Source organism: Arvicola amphibius, chromosome 8, assembly GCF_903992535.2.
Source record: "Arvicola amphibius chromosome 8, mArvAmp1.2, whole genome shotgun sequence".
Classification (NCBI taxonomy): Eukaryota; Metazoa; Chordata; class Mammalia; order Rodentia; family Cricetidae; genus Arvicola; species Arvicola amphibius.
The window spans coordinates 73,223,219-73,240,328 of NC_052054.1; the positions used below are offsets into that span (position 1 = coordinate 73,223,219).

Here is a 17,110-nt window from a genome sequence, read left to right on the forward strand (position 1 = left end):
CCTCCTCCCAGAACTCCAGAAGCAGAGGCAGCCGAATCTTTGAGAGGTCCAAGTCGGCCAGGGCTGCATAGTGAGACCCTCTCTAAAAAATAAACTAAAAATATGTTTTAGAAAATGGCTCTGCAATCAGCCAGCCAATAAATGCATTTGCTGTCAAGCCTGACGACCAGAATTAGACCTTTACCACCCACAGAGTGGGGGTTGGCAAGATTGCTGCTCTTGTAGGAGACCCATCTTTGGTTTTCAGAACCTATGTATGTCAGGAGGTCTACTGTGGAACAATGGTCTTGTACCCTCTCGTTTATATTGTATTGTTTTAATAAAACCCTGATTGCCAGTAGCCAGGCAGGAAGTAGAGGCAGGGAAACTAGAACAGGAGAATTCTAGGATGAGGTAAGAGTCAGTATGCAGTCGTCACAGAGGAAGCAAGAAGAGAAAGCCTCACTGATAAAAGGTACCCAGCCACGTGGCTAACAGACAAGAATAATGGGTTAATTTAAGATGTAAGAATTAGTTAACGAGGGGGCTGGAGAGATGGCTCAGAGGTTAAGAGCATTGCCTGCTCTTCCAAAGGTCCTGAGTTCAATTCCCAGCAACCACATGGTGGCTCACAACCATCTGTAATGAGGTCTGGTGCCCTCTTCTGGCCTGCAGGCATACACACAGACGGAATATTGTATACATAATAAATAAATAAATAAATATTTTTTTAAAAAAGAATTAGTTAATGAGAAGCCTGAGCTAATAGGCCAACCAGTTTATAATTAATGTAGGCCTCTGTGTGCTTCTTTAGAGCTGAATGACTGCAGGACTGGGCAGGACAGAAACCTCAGTCAACAGAGGTCCCAACCACTTCCACCGGTTACTTCAGCTCCAGGGAATTCTATGCCTCTTTTGATTGCTGTGGTCACTGCTCTCACACAGAAGTACAGTGAAGCCACTGTACTGACACCACCAGGTCCCACTGATGCACAGGCTGTGGGGGCCAGATGTCTCCCCTCCCATCTGCCAGGCTGTGCTTGATTCTTCACAAGGTTGAGGCTGGAATAGGTGTATCCCAGGATCAGCCACACCGCCCTAACTGGAGCTGGAGGACCAAGACCACAGGAAGCTGGAACATTTGCTGAGTGCCACAGCCGGGTTGTTTCTTGGGCAGGGCCATCCTTACGCAGCCCAGACTGACCTGATGCAGAGATGAGCTTTAGCTTGTGATCCTCCAGCCTCCGCCTCTTGGATGCCTCACTCCATCCTGCCTACTCTATCTTGAGACTGACTTTGTGTCTGCTAAACCCAAACAGAATGTCAGGATTTAGTCCCCGTACACCACAGGGCTTCGGTGTCATCTCACACAGGCCAAGGAGCTGGCTGTCACCAACCGGAATTCCAAAAGCCATGTTTATCTCTGCTACTGCAATGGGCTGAGTGGATGAGAGCCTCAGTCTGTCCCAGAACCAGCCATGTTTGTAGCCCTTGGGGTTGACTGCCAGCTTGCAGGAGTGGTGTCCCTGACACTTGTGGTGGACAGCAGCTGCCCCCAAGCTGAACTCCAGGAAGTCTAGCAAGGAACATTTCCTGTGTCGGGGTGTTGGGGTCACTAAGACGGGTACAGCAGCTTCAGAACAACCAAACCAGCTGGGCATGGCACTGCATACCTTTAATCCCAACACTCTGGAGGTAAAGGCAGGCAAACCAGTCTACAGAGGGAGTTCCAGGACAGCCATGGCTCACAGAGAAACCCTGTCTCAGAACAAAACACAACCAAAACCAAGAGGGACAAATGGCTGAGTTTTCAGAGGGAAGAAAGCCTGCAATGCCACGGTCCTGGAAACCAGCTCTCCAGAGCTGACACTTCTGTTCTGGAAGGCTGTGGCAACAGTGACAGACATTGTCTCCTGCATATGGAGATTCACTCCAATCCAGCTGTCACATGATTAGCCCTATAGCTGTATCCACATTCTCTTTTTCACATTTTCTTTGGGAAGAGCCAGGCTCTTGCTGCGTTTCCCAGCCTGCCCTGGAGTTCCTGGGCTCCAATAAGCCTTGCATCAGCCTCCTGAGTACCAGAGACTACAGATGGACGCAGGCGCTGAGGGTGGAACCGGCATGCTTGGTGGGTACATTACCACCAAGCCACACCCCGGCCCCCAAATTCCCTTTCATAAGTGCCCTTTGCATGCTAGTTGGGGCCCATCCTAAGGGATTGTGAGACGTGATCATCTCAGAAATGAGCTCCTGGGACTCTGAACCTCAGTGGACATTGTCTCTGCAGCAGATGGGAAGGAACAATTTCTCACGTCATGTTGAGAGCTGGTACAAGGAGAGACATAGCCGAGAACAGAAGGAGCCCTGCCCAGGCCCACGGAGGGTGTGTACGGGGCCAGAGCTTAATACACTGACCACAGCCCCTGAGATGGGTGGGGACTATACTATTAAGACCCCACCAGGCAGGCTTTCCCCAGAACCCAGAATGTCTCAGCTCCTCCCCAGTCTAACCCAGAAGGGGCCGGTAGCAGGGTGGCTGTACTGGTGTCTTCTGGGTACTTAAGGGATGGGATGCAACAGATGGTGACTTTGTTGGCAGTGGCCTCTGTGTGTGGCTTCCCAAACAAGTGTCCAGTGTGTCCTAAGGAGTGGTGACATTGTCTGCAGCAGTTGGTGACAGAAGTACAAGCCTCTGGTGTTTCAAGAAAGAGGCTTCTGTGCTGGGGAGATACTCAGTGGATTTAAAAAAAAAAAAAAAAGCTTGCTGTACAAGCCTGAAGACCCGAGTTCAAATCCCAGCATCCATGTAAAAGCCAGACAGTGTAACATGGCTGCCTGCAATCCCAGCGTTCCTATGAGGAGACTGGAACAGACAGAAGAATCTCCAGTTCCCGGGCCAGCTAGCCTGCTGAAAAAGATCCTGACTCAGATCAAATGCAGTCGACTCTACCCGGGGCTCTGAGAGCACCGTATTCAAACACTAAATTGTACACACATCTATGTGCCTAAAAGTTTTAAAAAGTCTCTAAAAGATACAACTATGAGGTACAAAGGACTCCCACGTTTTTTGTTTGGTTTTAATTTTTCGGGACAGGGTTTTGCTGTGTAGCTCTGGCTGTCCTGGAATGCACTCTGTAGATCAGGCTGGCCTCAAATTCAGAGATCCGCCTGCCTCTGACTCCCTAGTGCCACCTAGTGAGCCTAGTGAGCCACACCCGGCAATTTTTAGTGCTGCTCAATCAAGAATGACTCGCAGGTTTAAGACACCATGAGGCTGCAGCCTGTACCCATACAAGCAGGCGGCAGGCATTTCCTATAGATGGCTCCCCTTACTTTTCACTTCTGGTGGTGCCCAAGACTGAACCAAGGCCACATCCAAACAAATGAGTACCCTGTTGCTGAGGCCCACCTGGCCTCTCGCTGATGGAGTCTAGGCCAGGACTCACTGTAGGGCCATATTATACAGACCCATATTTCTACATGGGATGGCAACCAGAATTTCAGGCCACAGTTCATGCCTGCCACACAGGAGGTGGTCACCTAGCCTTTTGAGACAAACTGACACCATCCTAAACAAAGGGCCAGGATATGCTAATGTCGCTCTGCTCTTTCTTTGTAGTTTGGGAGGTCACCTAAGAAAGAGGTGTTAATTCAGTCTACATGACAGAGCAGTCATAGACAGGAAGACGTGACAGAATGGGCATAGAAAGGTGTAGACGTGACCACAGTCATTCTCCTGGCTACCTAGGAAACAGAATGCTGATGAATTTCCCCGTTTACGTTTTGGTATAAAAGCTGTTTGGAGAATAAACGCAGGTGATTTTTTAGGATGTCAACTCAGGATTTCATGAGGGATCCCTGAAAACTCCCTCCCGATAAAGCCATATGAGTTGTATCTTTATTCCCACGACTTCCTGCTGCTCAGAGAAATAATTTATAGTTCAGGCTGGTCCCTGACCCCGACATAGTGGCTCCTAACATGTGGCTGATCAGTGAACACCCAAAAACACGGAAGTGACCAGACATATGGAGAAAAACGTGAGGAACCCATGAGAAAAAACTGCACCACAGGTGGATACGTGAGTAATGAGCACTCAGAAATAGAGAACAGAATTTACAGAAGTATAGAGAAGCAAGAAAATCAAATCGGGAGTAAAAATTTGTAAATAATAAGTTGTATGTATGTATGTATGTATGTATGTATGTATATAAAAATAAGAAAACAGTATTCCACTAAGCTAAAACACTCTTCACTTCCTAGGTCGCCCAGGGTGGCCTGAACTTGTGACCTCCCTTCTCAGAATCTTTGGTGGCAGGGCTGACAAGCCTGTGTCATGGACCTGGCAGTTCTCTGGTGTTCTTCAGGGGAAAGCTCACCTAAAGGTGGTCCACAAGCCAGGCAAGTGCTAGTGACAGAGCAGGTTGCTCACAGCCCTGTGTGAACCCCTCCCGCAACAGAGCTATCTCAGCCACAGAAACACCTTCACCTGACACCTTGGGAACCTCCAGGCTGGCTGCAAGTGGGGGAGAGAATGAGCGGCCTTAATGTGCTGCTTGAGGTGTGGATGGATAAGAGGAAGTAGGGAGGGCTGTCCAGCCTTCTGGATTTCCTCTGGGGACACCAGCACCAAGCCAGCAGAGACTCTGTGACCACCCACCCTGTTTGGCAGCTGAGCCCAGCACGAAGCAGAGGCAGATGGTGAACCCAGCTCCCGTTTATTAGAAAAGGTGTGACAGCTGCACCAACAGGAATGGCCCAGCCCAGTACACCCTCACCCACACCCATCCACCTACCCACTGTCCACTGTTGTAGTGCCTGCCAGGGCGCAGAGTCCCCGAACTCCACTGCTGTGTGCCCAGCTCCCTGATAGAGTTTATTGCACTTAAGAAAGAAAGCTCTGTTCCCGTCAGCTGGCCTCACCCCACAGGGGCTGGCAAACTCCACCACCACACTCACCAGCCAGGTCCTGAAAGGGGCCAGAAGGCCATCCTACATCTGCCCTGCCTCCTCCCCCTCCCCAGGGCAGGCTGGTCAGTGGGCCATCTAGGACTGGGGCAGCCTTGTGGCCAGTGACCCTGAAGAGCTCCTCCTGGCCTCTTCTTCCTGTCCACTCCAGCCCTAACCTGGGGAGCTGCAGACACATAAATACGTGCTCGAGTCCGGAAAGCCACTCCCAGCCCTGTGCCCCTTGTGGCTGTAGTGTTCCTTGTAGCCAGGCCTGAGATACCCCGCCTGGTTTCCTGGGGGACTAGGCGGGGAGTCAGCAGATCCTTGGGGATGGCTTCAGCTCATCACAGATCGGCCGGAACAAAAGAACTAGGGGAACAGAGGTGGGGATGGTCAGAGCAGGCTCCTAGCTCTTCCTCCCCAGTTTCCACAGATGTCACCTACTTACAGTGTCACAGTGTGTCCCGCGGGGCCTCCTGACTGGCCTCTAATAGCAGTTCCTCCAGCTTGCTGGCACCCTGGGGGCGGCTCAGTGCTAAAGGCAGGAGGTGGCAGCTCCCTCAGAGACAGGTGGGGCACAACCTTGCCCCTCCAGACCACACAGTCCCCACCCCAGGGAGACCTCTGGGGCCCAGGGTAGGAGCAGACAAATTATTTTTCCTATCCCTTTACGGGCCATTCTGAAAAAAGGGAAACTGAAGCCCACCCATGGGTAGTGCTTCTTGATGGCCTATTCTCCACCTCTCGCTCTTCTTACCGTGCTCCAGGCTGCAGCTGCCTCCCTTCGTCTCTAGCCCTGAGGGTGGTTCTGGGGGCAGTGCCAGGGCAAACTCAGGCTTCAGGCCGTTGGGAAGAGGCTGCCCTGCCTGAGATGGCTCCGGCTGGGGCTGAGCCTCTGATGACTCTGGGTGCTGGATGTCCATGGTCTGAGATGGTGGAGAGGCAGGTGGGGAGGGAGGAGAAGGTGGAGGAGAGGAGACAAAGGTGGGAGGAACAGGGGGCTCTGGCCTCTCAGGTGGACTCTCCACCCGGGTGACCACAAACACCTTGTGGCCTCGGCCTGGGCTGGAGACAGAAATACGCTGCTCAGTGGGGGAGCAGGGGCTGCCTGGGGGGCTCTTAGCCCCAGGGCCTAGGGAGTCTGTGGAGGGTACAAGGGCAGGGCAGGGGGCTGAGGGGCTCTGGTCAGTGCCACCCTCGTTCCTCTGCTGGTCCTGTTGCTTTTCCTCTTCTTCCTCCTGGTCAGAGTCTGAGTCTGAGTCTGAGTCAGGGCCAGGTCCGGGGTTAGGGGTCCCATTCTGCGCCCCCATGGCTGGCAGGTCCCCAGGCTCTTCCAGGGGCTGGGGTGTGGTGATGGTGATCTCGGGCATGGAGGCCGACGGCTGTAGTTGCTGCTTCTCCTCCCGCTCTCGCACCAGCACAAAGTTGCGCTTGCAGCCATTCTGGATCTCAGCCAGCAGTGCCTTTTGTGTCTCGATGAAGCTCTTCACCTGTGGGACCCGGCCTGCTAGGGCTCTGTGTGGCCTCTGCCCTACTCTGGCCCACTTACCCTCCTCCCACCTGGCCTGCCCAAGACAGCATTGGTACAAAGCAAGCACCCTCACCGCCTCCTTCTTGGGCTCTCGGTCCAGGTCCAGGCGAAGCAGGGAGTGGTTCACCTTGAGGGCCAAGGACAGTGCCATGAGCCCACCTGTCTTGATCTCGTTCTCCCGGAGGTCCAGTCTCAGGAGGCGGGGGCTCTCGGCGATGAACTCTGCCACGGCCACGGCGCCTGGGAGGGGGACCGCAGGGGCTGGCCACGGGCCCCACGCCTGGCCGCTGGCCGGCCGCCCTGTCGAGCCCCGCTGGCCCCTGCGCGCCTGGCCCGCATCCTACCCTCGCATGTGAGCTTGGTTGAGGCCAGGCCAAGGCGCAGCACGCTCCTATTGCTGATGAGCCCGTTCTTGAGGTTGCGCACACCCTCATTCCCAATGGGGTTGTGGCCCAGGTTCAGTGTTTCCAGACTCTGTGTGTGTGGCTGGAAGGGACAGGGAGGGTGAAGGAGGGCCATGATGGAGGAAAGGCCAGAAAGGTGTGTCAGGACAGGAGCCAGAAAAAGGAGCCGAGGCTCGCATCCTTTTCTCATTTTGCTTTGCCTCTCAGAGCACAATCCTACCACAGGTCTGGGAAACTCAAGCCCCTCCCATTTGGGTCTCCCCAAAGCCCACACAGCCCACTCCCCACCAGAGTCCAGGTGGCTCCCATACCCATAGCCTGTCTCTGAATGGCTTTAAGGACCCTGAAAGACAGCCTTTTTGTAGGAAGGGACCTGGGCACTGGGCACTTTTGTGCCCCCTTCCCTAGTATCTGCTTGAATGATTTTATATATTATGGGATAATAAAAGACTAAAAACTTGCTGAGTGGTGATGGCGCACACCTTTAATCCCAGCACTCAGGAGGCAGAGGCAGGCGGATCTCTGTGCATTTGAGGCCAACCTGGTCTACAGAGCAAGTTCCAGGACAGGCTCCATAGCTACTGAAAACCCTGTCTTGAAAAACAAAAAACAACAACAAAAAAGAAAAAAATAAAGACAAAAAACATACTGTTTCCCGAAATATTAACTTTTTAGGTCAACATATTCAGTTTGTGCAAAGCATTGTCCTGCGTAGTTGGCTACAAAAAGCCAATTAAAGAAACAAGGTCCAGCTGGGCAAGGTGGCGCACGCCTTTAATCCCAGCACTCAGAGGCAGAGGCAGGCGGATCTCTGAGTTCTAGGCCAGACTAGTCTACAGAGTTACCCCGTTTGGGGAGTAGGCGGGAGAAAGGGGAGAGAAAAAAAAAGAAAGAAAAGAAGAAAAAGAAAAGAAAAGGAGAGAGAGAGAGAAAGAAAAAGAAAAGAAATAAACAGCCCAAGGCTAGCTAGCCAGCACAAAGATCCAAGTTCTATACCTGAGATATTTATACAAGGTAGGAGAAAACTGACTCCTACAAGCTGTCTTCCAACCTCCACATGCAAGCATATATACACACACACAAAGAAATAAATGTAGTAAAAAATTAAAAATAAAACATGTGTTGGGGCCAGGTAGGATGGGGCTAATGAACAGGGCCCCTGGACTCACCAGCGCCATGCCCAAGAAGGCCATGCCTGTGTGCGTGAGCTGGTTGTTCCACAGCACCAGGGTCACCAGACCCTTCCTCTGCTCCTTGAGACCCTCGCAGATGTAGGCCAGACCTAGGGGATATAGGCGGTCAGCACCTCTTCCACCCTGGAGAGCATCTATGCTCACGCTATACCAGTGAGACCCAGAGGCTCTGGCCTGACTTCTGACTCTGGATCCTTAGGTTGAGATTCTCCTGCGCAGGCTCCCTATCAGGGCTGTCACTGTCAGAGGCACATTTGTCTGCCCTGCCAGCTGTGAGCCTGGGAGGCAGTTCTGGAACAGGCCACACCTGTGCCCAGCACCCCCAACACCCAAGCACAGGGCTGGGCACAGAAGGTGCTGGGCGACGGCGTGGACAGGAGTGGACAGGCGCACCTGAATCTAGCACGTGGTTGTTGCGCAGGTCCAGGATTTGCAGGGAGCAGTTGAACTTGAGCAAGTTGCCCAGCTGGGCTGAGTCCTGCAGGCCGTTGAGCTTGTTGTCTGCCAAGTACAGCTCTCGTAGGTTCATGTTCATCTTCAGAGCTGTGGCTGGGGAGTGGGTGGGAGTGAGTGGCCAGCCCTTGCCCTGGGTCACCTGTTCAGTGACAGGCCTAGGACATAGACTTACCCAGCAACATGAGGGGCCGCCCAGACAGGCTAGCATTTTCTAGGTGCAGCACTGCCAGGCTGCTGCGGATGCGCAGGGCACGGGCCACAAAGGGCGCAGAGTGGTCCAGCAGGGGTGTGTTGCGGGCGTCTAGGTATTGCAGGCAGCTTGTCTGGTGGGGACAAGTCAGGAGATGGGTTATTTAGTAGTCAGTTAGCACCTGTGTCTGAGTTCCCTGATTCCTGTTGCGGGGACCCTCCTTCCCAACAGTTCCACTTCCTTCCTGCCCCAGTCTTTATAAAAAGGAGTAAACAAGGACTGGCGACAAGGCCACTTTCCAAGAGTCATGCTAGGGAGGAGTGAAGAGGGTGCATTACTTTGTAGGAAAGCAAAGCAGGAGAGATGGGCCTGGGGTAGGTACCTCCCCACATTGTTTCCTACCAGCCTGTGAAGAACCTACCTTGCGCATCATGTGGGCAGCAGCCTGCCAACCCCGGGTGCCAATGTGCTTGTTGAAAGAGATGTTGAGGTGGGTGGCCGACTCGTAGTACTCAATCATGTCAAAGAGGGCTGAGGCACCCTGGGGATAGAACATGTGGGCTTGGCCTCAGGTCAGATGGCCAAGGGAAACACATGGACTGTGCCACAGGAGGAATGCTGGGAAGGCCAGAGCCCCAGAATGACAGATACGCCCTAGATGACCCGGGAGGGTGGAGATCTTCTACATCGTTCAGGAACACGCAGCCCTCAAAAGCTACAACTCTCCAGATGCCTCTCAGCCATTCAGCGTGACAGCCAGGAAAGCTCCTGGTGGCCACCTTTGCCCCTCACTCAACTCCACAGGCCTCACCCTCAGGGCCTTGGGACCACCCTGGTTACATCAGATACCCCTTCTGTTCTTCATGAGTTCCTGCCCTTGCCCTCTTCCCTACCCAAGCCTCAGAGGGTCTAGGAGCCTAGTAAGCAGCAGGATTCTTACATCTTCATCCAAGTTGGTCTGCTCCAAGTCCACAACCTTGAACTGCAGCCTCTTAAAGACCTCCTCCAGAGCCTCACAGGTCTTGTAGTCAAGCTTCTCCCCTGGGAAGGAGCAGGTACCTTTATGTGGAGAGTCCACACCACCACCAGTCTCTATCTCCTGCAGAAGCCACCGATCCCTTGGGCACTCTGTTCTCCCTGGGGATACACACCTTTTAGATCCAGGCAATTGATGCGTTGCTCAAGGTCCGTGAACTCCTAAGAAAGCAGGATGGGGCTGGTCAAGGCAGGTAAGACATCCCAGCAACTGGGGTGGTCTGCCAGTGGGGCAGTCAAGCTCAATGGGCTCTGCCATGCCCTGTAGTGAGATGGCATCTGAAATAGGATTGGGCAGGGCAGCTGGACAAAGACCCAGAGGAGAACAGGAGCTGGTTCTGAGCATACAGGGCATGAGATAAATCTGCCTGGAGCCAGGGAGCCGCAGTCCCATCACTCCAGCTGATGAACTGAGGGCGAGGGTATCCATCATCACTGGGGAGATGTCCACACTCAGGGAAGTCTGTCCCAAGGAACTGAGATGGGTAGGCTGACAGTCACACTGTGGCACTCAGCTAAAGACGAAATGGCACTGGCTCAATTGTTTTTCCTACCCCTTCCTGTAGGGCACATCTAACCCACAGACATGCCAGGTACCAGTCTCTGGGCTTCACTGTCACTCCAGGGTTGAGCACTGTGACAAAGCATCAGGACAGACAGGCTAAGGCTGGTGTGACAATACACTTGGCCAGTAAAGTGCAGGTCCAGTCAGCCCTCATCCTTGCCTCAGATGCCACACAGAGTGGCTCTTTCCCTGGGAGGCACAAGCCCCCGCTCTGCTAACTGCAGAACAGACAGAGTCCAGGAACACAGACAGAACATTGACCCAGGCACCCCAAAGGATCCTGTGTAGAGATGGGGCCCAGAGGTGGCCATAGAGCAGAAAGCTACAGGCAGAGTTTGCCCATATTCACACTAACTCAGACAGTGCTTGGTGCCAGCACTTCTGAGCAAGCAATCTCTTCTACAAATTCTCTAACAGGCTGAGGATAGGAGCCTCCTGGGACTAGGGGGAAAGGGAAGAAATGAGAAGTCGATTTTGCTTTCCATGTCTATATTTAAACTCTTTTTCAGGTGTGTGAATGTGTGCACGCACACATCACTGTGCACACAAGAAAAATTTAGTCCTCTACCTCTATCTACTATGTGGGCTCCAGCTGGTCACACTCAGGTCGACAGGGTCTCATATAGCCCAGGTTGACCTCACACTCAGTAGCTGAGGATGACCTTGAACTCCATCTTCCTGCCTCCACCTTCTAGGTGCTGGGATGACAGGCAATGCTGGTTTCTGTTAGCTTCCTAAACAGTGGGGAGTGCATATCACTTCTGAGGTCCAAACTTGGGTTTTTGCTGTTTTATTGTTTGTTGAGTCGGACCTCAATATGGAGCCCAGACTGATGCTTGCTCCCCTTAGAATTCACACTTTTAGGAATGAATTTTAGAGTTCAGACTTGAATAAATTGACAAGATGACTTTTTTTCTGAGGACAGAATTTCTTTGGGGCTGGATCCTTGCTAATTTCACAGGCTAAATGAAGGATTTCTGCAGCTGTGCTTACACAGGTCCTGGCTGGGGAGCAGGCTGAGCAGGCCCCAGGGCTATGCTACCTACACACGCACAAACACACATGCACGCGTGCATACACAGGCGCTGGTGAGTGTCCCCATCCCTCATACCTGCAGCTGCCTGAGGAGCTTGGGGATCTGTCGGCAGTTCAGCTTCTGGCAGGCCTGCCTATAGGCATTGATCACTTCATCCACGGTCACATTTTGGGCTGTGGGCAAAGGAGCAGGCTCAGATTCCACAGCTCTTGCTGTCTTGCAGGGCCTTCCATCCATCCCTCCTTCCCAACAGCAACACGACAGAGCTCCTGGTCATGGGCATCACACACAAACTAGCACGGCTCTCTACAAGGTGCTGGGCTGTCGGGCTGTCAGGCTGTCGCAGAAACATACACAGCTCAAGACTTTTGCTTAAAACCCCTCCCCTACCACATGGGGAGCCCTAGCTGGGCAGGCCACCACCAGTAATGCCCAGCACAAGGCCAGGCTTAGGGATTTGGCTCAGTGGGTGCTCTAGTTTCATTTTTGTGACAAACACCAAAAGCACCCCTGGGGGTTATTCTTGCCCCCAGCTACAGGTTATAATCCTTTACTGCAACAAAGTCATACAGGCAGGAACTCTCGACAACTGCTCACTCGGCACCCGGAGTCGGGGAGAGAGAGGCAAATGGACCTATGCTGCCTGCTAGCTTCCTCCTGCTTTACAACACATCTCAGGGCTCGCCCAGTCCATAAAACCATGTACACATTCAATGGACTTTCCATCCTACCTCAAGTGACAATCAAGAAACCCCATACATGAACACAGCTCCACTTGATCTAGGTGTTCCCTCATCAAAACTCTCTTCCTCAGACTAACCCACAGGGTGGGCAGTTTAACAACCTAAGCGGATCCCTGGAACCTACATGATGGAAGAAGAGAACCAGCTCTCCCAGGTTGTCTTCCAGCTTCACATATGTGCCGGGTACAAGTGACACCCCCCAAAACAATATAAATAATTGTTTTAAAATTATTTTAAAAGGTTTGTTTTAGAGTCAGATGGTGATGGTGCACGCCCTTTAATCCCAGCACTCAGGAGGCAGAGGCATGTGGATCTCTGTGAGTTCGAGGTCAGCCTGGTCTACAGGCTAGTTCCAGGACAGCCAGGACTAGGCATAGAAACTGTTTCGAAAAACAAAACAAAACCTTTGTTGTTTTGTTTTTCAAGACAAGGTTTCTCTAATTTTTTAGATTGCTACTAAAGAAACAGGAGCAACTAAGGCACATTTGATTATGAAAACTGCTAGATTAAACCAACCTATGTATTTTTTTTAAAGAATATTTATTTATTATGTATACAATATTCTGTCTGTCTGTCTGCAGGTCAGAAGAGGGCACCAGACCCCATTACAGATGGTTGTGAGCCACCATGTGGTTGCTGGGAATTGAACTCAGGACCTTTGGAAGAGTAGGCAATGCTCTTAACCTCTGAGCCATCTCTCCAGCCCCAACCTATGTATTTTTAAAATGTCTTGACTTAAAAATTTAAGGACGGATATGAGAGGAGGGAAGAATATATCTTAATCAAGGGAGCCATTTTGGGGTTGGCAAGAGGCTTGGTTCCCAGGTGTCTACGGGAATGTCCCCAGCTAAGACCCTGAGCAGTGGAGGAGAGGGTGCCTGCACTGGCCTTGTCCCGTAGTCAGACTGATGATTATCTTGAATATCACCATAGAACCTTCATCTAGCAATGGATTGAGATAGAGACAGAGACCCACATCGGAGCACTGGACTGAGCTCCCAAGGTCCAGTCGAAGAGCAGAAGGAGGGAGAATATGAGCAAGGAAGACAGGACCGCGAGGGGTTGGTCCACCCACTGAGACAGTGTACCTGATCTAATGGGAGCTCACCAAAGCCAGCTGGACTGGGACTGAACGAGCATGGGATCAAACTGGACCCTCTGAATGTGGCTGACATTTGGGGCAGACTGAGAAGCCAATGATAATGGCACTGGGATTTGTCTCTACTGCATGTACTGGCTTTTTAGGATCCTAGTCTATTTGGATACAACCCTTCCTAAGCCTGGGGAGAGGGAAGAGGGGGGAGGGTGAATGGGGGAGTGGAAGAAAAATGGGAGGAGAGGAGGAAGTGGAAATTTTAAATGGTATTATTTATAAAACAATAAAAAATAAAAAAATTAAGTCAAAAGATGTTACTTTGGGGAAGTTATTTACAGGAAATGAGAGGCTGTAGATTCATTCTGAGTTAAAGACCTCCTGAAATCCTGGTTAGATATAAAGAAATAACCTAAAAGAACTACAAGACATGTGATGTATATTTTACTGCTCAAACACATAACAAAAAAAATCATCTTTGGCTGGAGTCTATATTTATATTGATACAAATATATATGTTACCTTTAAAACTTTTTTTTTTTTTTTTTGGTTTTTCGAGACAGGGTTTCTCTGTGGCTTTGGAGCCTGTCCTGGAACTAGCTCTTGTAGACCAGGCTGGTCTCGAACTCACAGAGATCCGCCTGCCTCTGCCTCCCGAGTGCTGGGATTAAAGGCATGCGCCACCACCGCCCGGCTAAAACTTTTATGTATTTTTAGAACAAGGGGACCAAACACCAATGAAAAAAAATAGATGGTCCAGGCGACCCAGTACTTCAAAATGCCTCTGTTTCAGTCTCCTCAAAATTCGGCATCCAGAACAGCTTCAAGGCTGTTGGCTGAGATGATACAGCCTCAGAAAACTCCAGTCAGGACTGAACCATAATCCTCAATTTTCTCAAAGATAACAGTGCCCACAGATAACAGAAAATAGTCCAGAGAACTATGCCCATATATAGATGCTATTATCATTTAAGAGGGGTTGGTCACAAGTTGTTATTGGTAATAGTAAAAAAAGTTGCTCAAGGGAGTTAGATTCAATAATCTTGTTCTGAGGAGAAAAAGGGGGATATCGAAATGATAGGATAAAAGAGTAATTATTAAATCTACTTATAAACAAAAAAATTAACTATCTCAATATTTTACATTGGCATAGATTTTGGTTTATAGATACAAATTTAAGGTTAATTTTGTTACATTGTACATATATTTCTACTCTTGTTTAGAGTATTGTGTTTATGTGGCTCATTTAAAAGTGTAATGTATAATTAGGAAATACAGATTAATAGTTAATCATCTATAATAGTCAAACTTATAGTAATGTTAGATATGTTTTCAAGGTTAAACAGATATATTTAGATAGATGGTCTTCAAACACTTCAAAGATCTATAAAATATGTCATTTATAATATTTTAAAAACATAACATTTTTCTTGACAGTGAGACACATCTGCTCCTGGCAGCACCAATTTACTTCAGAGAAGATAATGGGTATCAAAAAACTCCATATGGAGTTTGCTTTCTTGGTGGCAAAAGCTACCCATTTGGGCAAGAAATTGCCCTTCTCAATTACTGACAGTATTCTGTTCAAACTAGCCCAGCAGGATGCAAAAGAACATGATTGCCAGACTTTGCCAAGCCCAGGTAGAACAGCCCTTCAAAATTCCCTGTTTCTCGAAAAACTGTTTAACCCATAGGTCAAAGTTAGATGCCCCAACAATATAAAAAACCTAAGGTGACTGTCCATGTCCCTGTTGTTGGGTAACATTTCACCCTTTTGGAGATAAAGACTAGATAGTCACAGTTAACTATGACTAAGAAAAACTTTAACTATTAAGTTTTCTTTAATTACAATAGAAGATAAGTTAGGTATAAAATTTCAAAGTCACAAAGATAATAATATATTATTATATAATAAAATATTTTCCCCAAATTTGTGCCAAAACACAAATGGACTAGATATTGTAGTTTTAATTCTTACTTAATAACTGCTTTGTTGTATATAATTTTACTAGGCTAAAGTTAAAACTTTCCTTTTTTATTTAGACAAAAAGGGGGGAACACTAGGGAATATTCCTTTACACTGTGTGAATATATGTCGCTGTGATTGATTTAATAAACAAGCTGACTGGCCAATAGCTGAACAGAGCTAAACTGAGGATGGCAACAAGAAGGGTGAAGTCTAGAGTGACCAGCCAGATGCAGAGGGAAAGGAGATGAACATGCCATGTTAATAAAGGTACCATCTTGTGACAGAGTGTAAATGAGAAATATGGGTTAAGTTAAAATGTAAGAGCTAGTTAGTAATAAGCCTAAGCTACTGGCTGAGCATTTGTAATTAATTTATGCTTCAGTATGTTTACTTGGGAGCTGCTGATGGGATGGAAACTTCCATCTACATTTCTGTCTGCCCAGATTTTTTGCTTCTGAATGTTTTAGAAAAATTCATTTAAGCCAGGCATTGCAGTTACTTGGGAGCTGAGGCAGAAGAACCCAAAGTTTAAAGGCAGCTTGGGTTACAGAGTGAGTACAAGGCTAGCTTGGGCAACTTAGTGAGACTCTGTCTTAAATTACAATAAAAAATAAGCTGAATATATAGTTCACTAATAGAGCCCCTACCTAGAATCCATCACTGAGGGGTTGTGAGGTGTGGCTCAGTGGTAGAAAGTTTACAAAAAGTCCTAGTTTACATCTCCAGTAAACCCCACAAAACATGAAACAACAAATGTTCTCATATCACATACATACTTGAATATTTGGGGAGCTCACAACGACTTTGCAACAAAATCAATTAAGAGCAACTTCCACTGGGCTATTGAGGTGACCATGAAGAGAAGCACAAACAGCAGGTGACGATTTTAAAAGGTGGTTACTTGTATCTAATTGGCATCTTTTGTAAATCTATTTAGTATTTTGTCTTTAAAGATCCCTCTGAGGGCTGGAGGTGGTGCACAGGTGGTGCGCAGGCCTTTAATCCAGCACTCGGGAGGCAGAGGCAGGTAGAAATATGTGAGTTCAAGGCCAACCTGCTCTACAAGAGCTACCTGAGAGATGGCTCAGAGGTTAAGAGCACCACTGCTCTTCCAGAGGTCGCTGAGTTCAATTCCCAGCAACCATATGGTGGCTTACAACCATCTATAATGAGATCTGGTGCCCTCTTCTGGCGTGTGGGCATACATGCAGACAGAATGTTGTATACATAATAAGCAAATCTTAAAAAAAAAAAAGAGCTAGTTCCAGGATAGGCTCCAAAGCTACAGAGAAACCCTATCTCAAAAAACAACAACAACAACAAACAAACAAACAGACAAGCAAAACAAAACAAAACAAAAGATCCCTCTCAGGAGTCCCAGGGTTTACCAGACCAAATAGACACTTGGTTCAATCAAAGGCCATAGGTCCAGGCCAGTGACAATAGCAGGGTGAAGTAGACCTAAGCTAATATGGGCTGCTTTGTCAGTGCTGGCAATTCTCAGTCTTGTCTAATCAACAAGAAGACTGACAGCACAGGCTGGTATGGGGACGCAGGCCTATAATCTTAGGTACTTAGGTGGCTGGGGCGGGAGAAACTCAAGGACAGCCTGGGCAACATGGTGAGACCCTGACTCAAAGTAAAAATTAGGTGGGCACTTGGGAGGCAGAGGCAGACAGATCTCTTTGAGTTTGAGGCCAGCTTGGGCTACAGAGTGAGTTCCAGGGCATGTTCCAAAAGCTACAGAGAAACCCTGTCTCAAAAAAAAAAAAAAAAAAAAAAAAAAAAAAAAAAAAAGAAATTAAAAAAAAAAGTGCTGAAGATACAGCTCCTAATGTCATAATAATGATACTAAAACTGGGCTGGAGAGATGACTTGGCACTTAAGAGCACTGGTGCTCTTCCGGAGGGCCTGAGTTCAATTCCACACGGTGGTTCACAACTGTCTGTAACCCCAGTCCCAGGG

The 17,110-nt window shown here is 49.1% G+C and overlaps 1 protein-coding gene across 3 annotated transcripts in view; it reads right to left on the minus strand.

Moving 5' to 3' along the window:
• Positions 1-4,682: 4,682 nt before the first annotated feature.
• Positions 4,683-17,110, minus strand: part of Ppp1r37 (protein phosphatase 1 regulatory subunit 37) — a 37,183-nt gene continuing 24,755 nt past the window's right edge. For 2 of the 3 annotated variants that reach the window (XM_038338636.2, XM_038338637.2), the window contains exons 2-13: positions 11,416-11,513; positions 9,856-9,901; positions 9,645-9,745; positions 9,126-9,245; positions 8,687-8,837; positions 8,452-8,607; positions 8,035-8,147; positions 6,806-6,947; positions 6,535-6,701; positions 5,688-6,420; positions 5,379-5,465; positions 4,683-5,299 (exon numbers count right to left, since the gene is read on the minus strand). In XM_038338636.2, coding sequence (XP_038194564.1) covers positions 5,383-5,465; positions 5,688-6,420; positions 6,535-6,701; positions 6,806-6,947; positions 8,035-8,147; positions 8,452-8,607; positions 8,687-8,837; positions 9,126-9,245; positions 9,645-9,745; positions 9,856-9,901; positions 11,416-11,513 — 1,910 coding nt within the window. In that variant the 3' untranslated portion in view covers positions 4,683-5,299; positions 5,379-5,382. The remainder of the gene's footprint in view (positions 5,300-5,378; positions 5,466-5,687; positions 6,421-6,534; positions 6,702-6,805; positions 6,948-8,034; positions 8,148-8,451; positions 8,608-8,686; positions 8,838-9,125; positions 9,246-9,644; positions 9,746-9,855; positions 9,902-11,415; positions 11,514-17,110) is intronic. The other variant, XM_038338638.2, reaches the window with a different exon arrangement.